The sequence below is a fragment of the Hoplias malabaricus genome, chromosome 12 (assembly GCF_029633855.1).
Source record: "Hoplias malabaricus isolate fHopMal1 chromosome 12, fHopMal1.hap1, whole genome shotgun sequence".
NCBI classification, from domain to species: domain Eukaryota; kingdom Metazoa; phylum Chordata; class Actinopteri; order Characiformes; family Erythrinidae; genus Hoplias; species Hoplias malabaricus.
This window is the reverse complement of record NC_089811.1, coordinates 610,001-620,000: the sequence shown is the minus strand read 5'-3', so window position 1 is coordinate 620,000 and position 10,000 is coordinate 610,001. Positions and strand designations below refer to the sequence as shown.

At 46.8% G+C, this 10,000-nt stretch overlaps 1 protein-coding gene across 1 annotated transcript in view; it reads left to right on the top strand.

Annotated features, from left to right (window-relative positions):
- The window catches only part of thsd7ba (thrombospondin, type I, domain containing 7Ba), a 181,955-nt gene that overhangs the window by 92,361 nt on the left and 79,594 nt on the right, over positions 1-10,000 (top strand). The window contains exon 14 of the mRNA XM_066686841.1: positions 5,804-5,995. Coding sequence (XP_066542938.1) covers positions 5,804-5,995 — 192 coding nt within the window. The remainder of the gene's footprint in view (positions 1-5,803; positions 5,996-10,000) is intronic.

Below are 10,000 nucleotides of genomic sequence, written 5' to 3'. Positions count from 1 at the left end.
GTTAGTGTTCTCCTCTGAGCATGTTGAGTCTGATGAACAGAGGTTAGTGTTCTCCTCTGAGCGTGTTGAGTCTGATGAACAGAGGTTAGTGTTCTCCTCTGAGCGTGTTGAGTCTGATGAACAGAGGTTAGTGTTCTCCTCTGAGCGTGTTGAGTCTGATGAACAGAGGTTAGTGTTCTCCTCTGAGCGTGTTGAGTCTGATGAATAGAGATCAGTGTTCTCCTCCGAGCGTGTTAGAGTAGCAGGTAGTGTCTCTGTCACAGCTCCAGGGTCCTGGAGGTTGTGGGTTCCAGTCCTCCTCTGGGTGACTGTCTGTGAGGAGTGTGGTGTGTTCTCCCTGTGTCTGCTTGGGTTTCCTCCGGGTGACTGTCTGTGAGGAGTGTGGTGTGTTCTCACTGTGTCTGCGTGGGTTTCCTCCGGGTGACTGTCTGTGAGGAGTGTGGTGTGTTCTCCCTGTGTCTGCTTGGGTTTCCTCCGGGTGACTGTCTGTGAGGAGTGTGGTGTGTTCTCCCTGTGTCTGCGTGGGTTTCCTCCGGGTGACTGTCTGTGAGGAGTGTGGTGTGTTCTCTCTGTGTCTCCGTGGGTTTCCTCCGGGTGACTGTCTGTGAGGAGTGTGGTGTGTTCTCCCTGTGTCTGCTTGGGTTTCCTCCGGGTGACTGTCTGTGAGGAGTGTGGTGTGTTCTCCCTGTGTCTGCGTGGGTTTCCTCCGGGTGACTGTCTGTGAGGAGTGTGGTGTGTTCTCTCTGTGTCTCCGTGGGTTTCCTCTGGGTGACTGTCTGTGAGGAGTGTGGTGTGTTCTCTCTGTGTCTCCGTGGGTTTCCTCCGGGTGACTGTCTGTGAGGAGTGTGGTGTGTTCTCTCTGTGTCTGCGTGGGTTTCCACCGGGTGACTGTCTGTGAGGAGTGTGGTGTGTTCTCCCTGTGTCTGCGTGGGTTTCCTCCGGGTGCTCCGGTTTCCTCCCACGCTCCAAAAACACACGTTGATAGGTGGATTGGCGACTCAAAAGTGTCCATAGGAGTGAGTGTGTGAGTGAATTTGTGAGTGTGTGTCGCCCTGTGAAGGACAGGTGCCCTCTCCCGGGTGTGTTCCTGCTGTCTGCCCTGTGATTCCGGATAGACTCCAGACCCACCGCTGCTCTGAACTGGATAAGGGCTATGAATGAAATGAATGAATGTACATTGTGTCAGTGATGAAGCAGATTATATGGATGGTACGTTAGTGATTTCTGACATCTCTCTGAAGTCATGATCCAGCTGTGTATTCAGCTCCTTTAAAGCAGATCTATAGCACGTTATTTAACCATAAGCGTGGATCAGTCTAATATTAGAACAGGCTCTGAAGCAGTAATTCTGTTGAGAGAAGAGTATTGTGGGCAGAGGCGGGGAGTGATTGGTTGCGTATCTGCCCTGTACCAGACCGTTAATGAGTGTCGAAGGGAACGGATGGCGATTTTGACAGCCTCTCCTTTCTTTATTCTCCTCCTCTTTTTCTAACCGGGCGAGAAAAGTTCCCTCGCTCGTCCCTTTGAGCAGTCAGCAAACACTGTCACCTTTGTAAGTGTCTGCATTATTAAAGCTGATCCCTGTCTCGAGCCAGAGGAGAATGAAATGTTAGAGAGAGAGAGAGTGTGTGATAATAATTGTGCTAAAAATGGATGACCCATCGTTTCCACTCAGAATGTCACGGCTGTCACCTGCTCTGCTTAAAGAGAGCGAGGCGGGAGAAAATAAGAGAGAGGGAGGGAGAAAGAGAGGAAAACTGGGGAACGCTGTCATGGTCCTAAAACAGAGACGTCTCAGCTCAGAACCCAGCTTTAGCTCTGTCCTTTGAAGCCGAGAGACGGAGCAGACGAGGAACGATGAGGTGCGTTCGTTTGATAATGTCTGAGTTATATCTGTGGTTAAACAGCCCTCTCTGTGTCAGATTACGCTACAAACGTTCTCCAACTCACTGTGGACGTGCACTAACCACTCTTTTCCTGTTTCTCCACCCACACTCTCGAGGTCAAAGGTCCATATTTACAAGTCAGATCTGGATGGATCCGTGGTGAAGGCGGCGGGACGGTGGAACTGTGTTCTGATTTAGACACTGTGTTCCACCACACACCCACAGTCACAGCTCTGATTAGCCTTCGGTCTCTTACAGCTGTGTAACTCCCAGGTGTAGGGGACGTTTTCTCCTGCTGTGGATTTGGACAGACTCTGGAAAGTTAACGTTAAAGAGCATGTACTCCAGGGTAGAGGATATAAACACGGCCGCTTTAAATGGAGCGTCCACGACTCCCCGTCCAGTTTGTGTTCATTCAGAAGCGTTTGAGTAAGAAGCAACTTCAGCTTATTGAATTACCACAGAAACTCATTTATAACTCAAGTTGTTTCATTTTGTAGCACAAGGTAGACACCTAGTGGCCTGGATGTTTCAGGGATTATGCACTGACACTGATTATGATCGACCAAATACAAGGTCACCATGCTCTTCCAGGTTCTGCAGGGTGTGAGGCATTCCCTCACTTAAGGACAAGGCCTCACTGTTCCTCCAGGAGTTCCCATTGGCCAAGGGAGTCCACTGCATGTTTCCAAGCCTCTGAGTTCCTGAGGGAGTAGGGGGTGGATCTGAGGTAGAGTAACCAGAGCAGAGAAAGTAGAGCAGTCGTCCTCCACCCCACTCCAGTGACAGGATGTTGTTTTTGCTTGAACTCTCCTTTTAATTTTGCACAGGGTTTATCTTGTGTCTAAAATCCTCTGAAGTATAGTTTAACTTTTATATTTAATAAATTTGTGTAAAATTTACTCAAATAATTGATGCAACAATTGAAAGCAAGTGTACATTCACATGTCTTTTTGAGCAGAGTTTAACCAATTTTCAGAATAATGCCTACATAATTATTATAAACATTCATTCATTCATTCTCTGTAACACTTATCCAGTTCAGGGTCACGGTGGGTCCAGAGCCTTCTGGGCACAAGGCAGGAATATACCCTGGAGGGGGTGCCAGTCCTTCACAGGGCGACACACACTCACACATTCACACCTACGGACACTTTTGAGTCTCCAATCCACCTACCAACGTGTGTTTTTGGAGTGTGGAGGAAATCCACACGGACACAGAAAGTCACAGACAGTCACCCGGAGGAAACCCATGCAGACACAGGGAGAACACACCACACTCCTCACAGACAGTCACCCGGAGGAAACCCACGCAGACACAGAGAGAACACACCACACTCCTCACAGACAGTCACCCGGAGGAAACCCACACAGACACAGAGAGAACACACCACACTCCTCACAGACAGTCACCCGGAGGAAACCCACACAGACACAGAGAGAACACACCACACTCCTCACAGACAGTCACCCGGAGGAAACCCACGCAGACACGGGGAGAACACACCACACTCCTCACAGACAGTCACCTGGAGGAAACCCACGCAGACACAGAGAGAACACACTACACTCCTCACAGACAGTCACCTGGAGGAAACCCACACAGACACAGAGAGAACACACCACACTCCTCACAGACAGTCACCCGGAGGAAACCCACGCAGACACAGGGAGAACACACCACACTCCTCACAGACAGTCATCCGGAGGAAACCCACACAGACACAGAGAGAACACACCACACTCCTCACAGACAGTCACCCGGAGGAAACCCACACAGACACAGAGAGAACACACCACACTCCTCACAGACAGTCACCCGGAGGAAACCCACGCAGACACAGAGAGAACACACCACACTCCTCACAGACAGTCACCCGGAGGAAACCCACGCAGACACAGAGAGAACACACCACACTCCTCACAGACAGTCACCCGGAGGAAACCCACGCAGACACAGAGAGAACACACCACACTCCTCACAGACAGTCACCCGGAGGAAACCAGCCACACACCAATGGAGACATGAATAGAAGTCACCCCACTCCACCACAGGACTTTAACCCACAACCTCAGGACCCTGGGAAAATAAGTGAATACAAATGTTTGCCTATTTTTTTTACAGAGTACTGTACAGAGCAGCAGCACCATTTCACATACACCACACACTCATTCAGGCTCTAGGAGCTGTGTATTTATCGCAGCCTGGATTAAAGGGCATTGCTATTCAGGAGCTGGTTTCTGTAGCCGTGGAGGAGAGTTGCGAGCAGATATGAGGTGTCTCTTTAATTGCCTGTGTGTAACTCTGAGCGCTGGGCTATTAGTCATATGGTCAATAGTCTCTGTGTAATCACTTGTATGTAATTAAGCTTAAAGAGCAGCTCCCCCGGTGTCTTTATTTCCTTTATTCCTGCTCTTGCTTTTAACACATGACTCTCAGAACCATCATTTCATCCACTTCTTTCCAAAAACAACAGCTGGGCAGCCAAAGGGCCACACTCCTGGAGCTAATTAAACTTTAATCTTACACAACACATCACAATTTTACGAGGAATACGTCCGACAAATGGGATCTCCGCACAAATCTGAAGTGTATTACAGCACTATTCTTTGTATATTACCATGCTGGAAATGTCTGACATTTTATGAACTGCAGTAAAAGTAGGAATCTGTGATGTGTTAATGTTCCTGAAGCTTTATTTAATGACAAAAGCACAAAGAAAAGATTTCCGTCCCTGAACAACTACATTGTATTCTGTTAATATAAACACATTAGAACCTGGCGTCTGCAAAACACTCCCAATGATTCAGGACAGAGGGGAGATTCTTGCTGTACAACGTCACCTTTCCTTTACTGACAATATTTAAGCATTTGGGAACTGAGAAGACTTATCGCTGCAGTTTATAAAATTATTAATGTTTCCAGACATGGGAGTAGGTACAACCCTTTCTTTTGAACTCCATTGGTTTCCACCTAGTGTTCTGTGCGCTGAGTCCAAAAACACGAGATAAAACGAGTCGCTCTGATTCTGCTCCGCTTCTGACGTCAAGTGCAGAGACTTTAGAATGGCCCCGCCCCCTCGTCTGAGTCTGTCCAATCACAGCGCTGGACCCGTGTTTATGTGAGAGCGCAAAGACGAGGTTAAACTCAGCAAAACAGACACAACGAGCGCGGAGAAATAAGAGCACTGAGTAAAAACGGAGAAGAAAGAGAACAGAGTGAAAACGGCTAAAAACCAGAGCTTCTGCTCCTCGCTCCTCACTGCTGTGCGCTCGGGGTCGGGGTGAACAGCGAGCGGCTCATTATCATTTAAAGGAACAGGTGCTGAAAGCAGGCGTTCTGAACAGGGGCTGTTTACACAGGGGGAGAACACTGCTGTGGGGCTCGTGGGGTTTGGACCAAAGCGGGACACAGACGCTTCATTAAGAAACAGAACTGTGTTCCACTGTGGAGACAAAGTGGGTGGGAAGTGTGGGTTTTTTTTTTTTTTATCCAGTGTTTCATCACCTTCCCTCCTCCACTAGCTTCATACAGACTGCTGAAAAACAGTGGAATCTAAACCAAATAAATTTGATACTGATTTGCCTCAAAGCGTATGTTCAAGGTCACTATGCTCAGGGGAAAGTGTGGGTTTGAGGGATATAAAGCCTCTCAGCACTAGGCTGTGGAACAGTGGAACTGTGTTCTCAGGAATTGTTGATTAAAATCTAATACCTTTGGTCCGATTATGAGTGGTATTTTAAACACAGCACTAATCGTCCCAACATCACAATGCACATGATACATGACCACAGGGGGTTTCTAATAAAATGTCCAGAGGATGGATGTGTGTGTGTGTGTGTGTGTGTGTGTGTGTGTGTGTGTGTGTGTGTGTGTGTGTTTATACATTAACACCGTGTCCTGGTTTGTGTTTCAGCACTGAGCTGTGTGAATGACCATGAGGAGCTGGTGCCTCTGGCGGCATGTATTCGCTGGGCAGGGAGGATGCCCCCCCAGGTGCGGAGATGTTCAGTTCCCTGCAAAGATGACTGCACCTTCAGCTCCTGGAGCAAGTTCACAGAGTGCTCAGGGTGTGGGAGCAGGCGCAGTAGGAAGCGTACACTCACAGGTGAGGGAGCTGCAGAGTTACAACCTCAAAGGAATGAAGCATCTATCAGAGGAAGTATGGGTCAGTGACGAGGGCATAGTCACTACGTTCAGTGAGTTGAATAATGTAAGGGAATCTTTCTATTTATCGACTGGTCGGTATTATCAATATGTTCCACTGAGCTGTAATAGGAAGAATAACGCCTCTGTTGTTGCTACTTCAGGCTCAGCACTGCAGAAACCACACTTTGTAACTTTAGGAGGAAGGTAGGAAGTGAATTACACTCCATGGCTAGAGGATCAGGCTTGTTACCTGAGGGTCACTGGTTCGATCCCCAGGGCCTGGGGGAACATCCATGGCTGGAGTTCCCTTGAGCAAGGCACTGAACCCCCAAACGCTCCCCGGGCGCTGGGGACGGCTGCCTGCAGCTCAGGGTGTGTTTTGACAAGTAATTACACTTTATTATTATTGTTATTATTATTATAATCACTTGGGTAACCAATCAATCCAGCTGGACCTTCCTTCTGAGGTTCTGCGTGTGATGAAAACATGTAAAGACCTTTGATGTGGTCCCAGACGTATCCGCCCCATCTGTCCTCGGAGCGCTGAGTGAATGACTTTAGAAAAGAGTGGTAACACTACGTCTGTCAGTTTTATCACACACATCTAACACACACTGCAGCTTTAACTGTTAGAAACACACACACAGATTTATATTCTAGACAGCAGGTAAGCAAATCCAGTGTGTGTCTGCCGAGTGTTTGTTTTTCTAACATCTGACAAACCCCTGGAAGTTCCCGATTCTCCCGTATGAGTGAAAATAATGAGACCTTGTGTGAGTTACGTGTTTTTCTCATGTTCACCATCTGTGCTCATGAATGTTTGAACACTGCCTCCGGGCTTTTCCTCCTCCTCCTCAGCCTCAGAATTCCGTCAGTCTCATCCACTCGCTTCATCCTCTCTCCTGTGTCCACCTCCTCATCATCCCTTTCACCTTAAGCTTGGAGAGTAGTGTTTAATAGCTTTTTTTTGATAACATAATAAAACAGAAAATCAACAACAAATCCACAGCTCAGCGTTCAGGACTTCAGCCAGGATTTATCTGCACTGCCTTTCTGCTCACTAACCAATTCATTACAAACACCAGTCCACTGACTGGCCACTTTATTAGGAACACCTGTCCACTCACTGGTGACGTGTCCATCTCTGGACATTTTCCTGAAAACCCTTAACTTATATTTCCAGTCACTGACAACGTTATTAAAAAGGCCTGTCAGGTGCTGGCCATTTCATTATTATTCATGTGCTCCATTTATCCTTCGGCATCATAAATATGATTATATAAAATATTATGTGCATTTAGTTATTATAATGAAGTGGTAAAGATATAAACAAAGTCATTAAGTGAGTGTCCTGCATCGACCTGTTCCTCATTACAGTCTGCTTAGTGCTTAATTGTTGTTTATGAACTAATTCCACTCACTGGCCACTTTTAAAGAAACACCCCCTTGTACTCCCACACACTGGCTTCTTGCTCATATGTAAATGCATACATTTTAAAAACAAAAGATGTGGACTTAAAGGTCATACACAAGCAGATAAAATAATTGTAGTCAATGGCAACTAATTATACGCCGTATTTGTGGTGTTAGGGATATCAGATAAATATCTCATCTTCATTAATGCATGCTCATAGTTTGTCCATATAAACTACACACAAGTGCAACTGAAGCTGGAGATTATCTACTGAAGTCACAAAGACCTCCCCGAGGGTGGCCCTGCTCTCTGTAAACTGAGTTGCAGTTGTTAAAAAGAGAGCTGTGTTTAAACTATTTAAAATAAACCAGCACTGAACCAACATGTTTTCCCAAGCCATGCTCTGTCTACCTCAGAACAATGTAAGGCTGGGTTGGACAAGGGCCTGCAGGGAGAACTGTGGAAATTTATAAACAACACAAAACACAGTACTGTGTAAATGCATGTAATGGTGTAAACCCAAGAGGTTCAGGCTTTCATCATTGCTGTTTTTAATGTAAGAAGATTACTGTGGGTCTGTTCTCAGATTTTAGCCTGTCACTGCAGACTGTTTTTCTAAATTAACTTGTAGCTAGCAGCATCCAAACTGTACTCTTTTCTGCTCGATTCATTATTACACAGTACTTGGAAAACTAAACATCCGGTACCAATACACAGTGCCCACTGCAGAAAGAACAAGAAGCAAAAGGTCAATGTCTCTTAATCTCTGTATTGTAACTGTATGTAGGAGTAAACGGCTGTAGCAGGTGTGTGTGTCAGTATTTCAGTGCTGTAACTGTATGTAGGAGTAAACGGCTGTAGCAGGTGTGTGTCAGTATTTCAGCGCTGTAACTGTAGGTAGAAGTAAACGGCTGTAGCTGGTGTGTGTCAGTATTTCAGCGCTGTAACTGTATGTAGGAGAAAACGGCTGTAGCTGGTGTGTGGCAGTATTTTGTGTGCTGTAACTGTATGTAGGAGTAAACGGCTGTAGCAGGTGTGTGTCAGTATTTCAGTGCTGTAACTGTATGTAGGAGTAAAAGACTGTAGCAGGTGTGTGTCAGTATTGCGGTGCTGTAACTGTATGTAGGAGTAAACAGCTGTAGCAGGTGTGTGTCAGTATTTCAGTGCTGCAACTGTATGTAGGAGTAAAAGACTGTAGCAGGTGTGTGTCAGTATTGCGGTGCTGTAACTGTATGTAGGAGAAAACGGCTGTAGCTGGTGTGTGTCAGTATTTCAGTGCTGTAACTGTATGTAGGAGTAAACGGCTGTAGCTGGTGTGTGTCAGTATTTCAGCGCTGTAACTGTATGTAGGAGTAAACGGCTGTAGCAGGTGTGAGTCAGTATTTCGGTGCTGTAACTGTATGTAGGAGTAAACGGCTGTAGCTGGTGTGTGTCAGTATTTCAGCGCTGTAACTGTATGTAGGAGTAAACGGCTGTAGCAGGTGTGTGTCAGTATTTCAGCGCTGTAACTGTATGTAGGAGTAAACGGCTGTAGCTGGTGTGTGTCAGTATTTCGGTGCTGTAACTGTATGTAGGAGTAAATGGCTGTAGCTGATGTGTGTCAGTGTTTCAGTGCTGTAACTGTATGTAGGAGTAATTATATCTGGTGTCTGGTGTCCATGCATATTTTGACACACTGTAAATGCTGAGATGAGTCTATAATAATTATATAATATGAACACAGGATTCAAAGGACCTTCATACTGAGATCACCTTTAGCTCCATCTCTCCACTCACACCTTGCTGTCTGCCACTCCTCCTCCTCCTTCCGGGGCTCTTCTGCGGATTTGTTTTTCTGCTCGCTTTGACACTCATTTCCATTCTCAAAGATCACCCTCTGCGAACAATTCCAGCTGAAAGATTAGAGGGCCGTCATCTGCCAGGCTTCTGGCTTCAGAGCCAGCTGCTTCTCTGAGACGCAGAAAGAAGGCGTGATTGGCTCCCGTTAATGAGCACAGCTTCTCATCGCGGCGGAGAGATTTCAAAGACCCTAACTCGACGTGATTCATCTAATCCCACTTTAAAATGATCAAGCTTTGCTCACTCCACCGATGGTCTCAGAACCAGGAGACGGAGCGAGAAGAACGGGAGAGAGAGGATGTGGAGGATTGTGCGAGCTCAGCAAATTTACACTGTTTTAATCACAGCGCTGGACTCTACTGGACTTCAGAAGACCACATCAGATATGAAGGAGGCTGAAGCAGGTGAAGAGAGGAAGTGGAGCAGGTACCAACCACTGTAAATAGCATTAGGCCTAAATATGGAGTTCTGGAACCAGAGAACACAGTTCCACTGCTCCACAGACCAGTGTTGAGGGGCTTTATACCACTGTTACCCACACTCAGCCCTGAGCAAAGTGGCCTGCGTTACTTTGGAGATGACCCAAGCTAAACATCAGTGTCCACAGTGGGGGGTCTAGGTCGTGTTGCTCATGGACTGTCTCTCACTCAGCTCTCAGTGAGTAATCTGTGAGCGAGCTGTCAGGGAGATCACATTGTGTGGTGGGTCTGA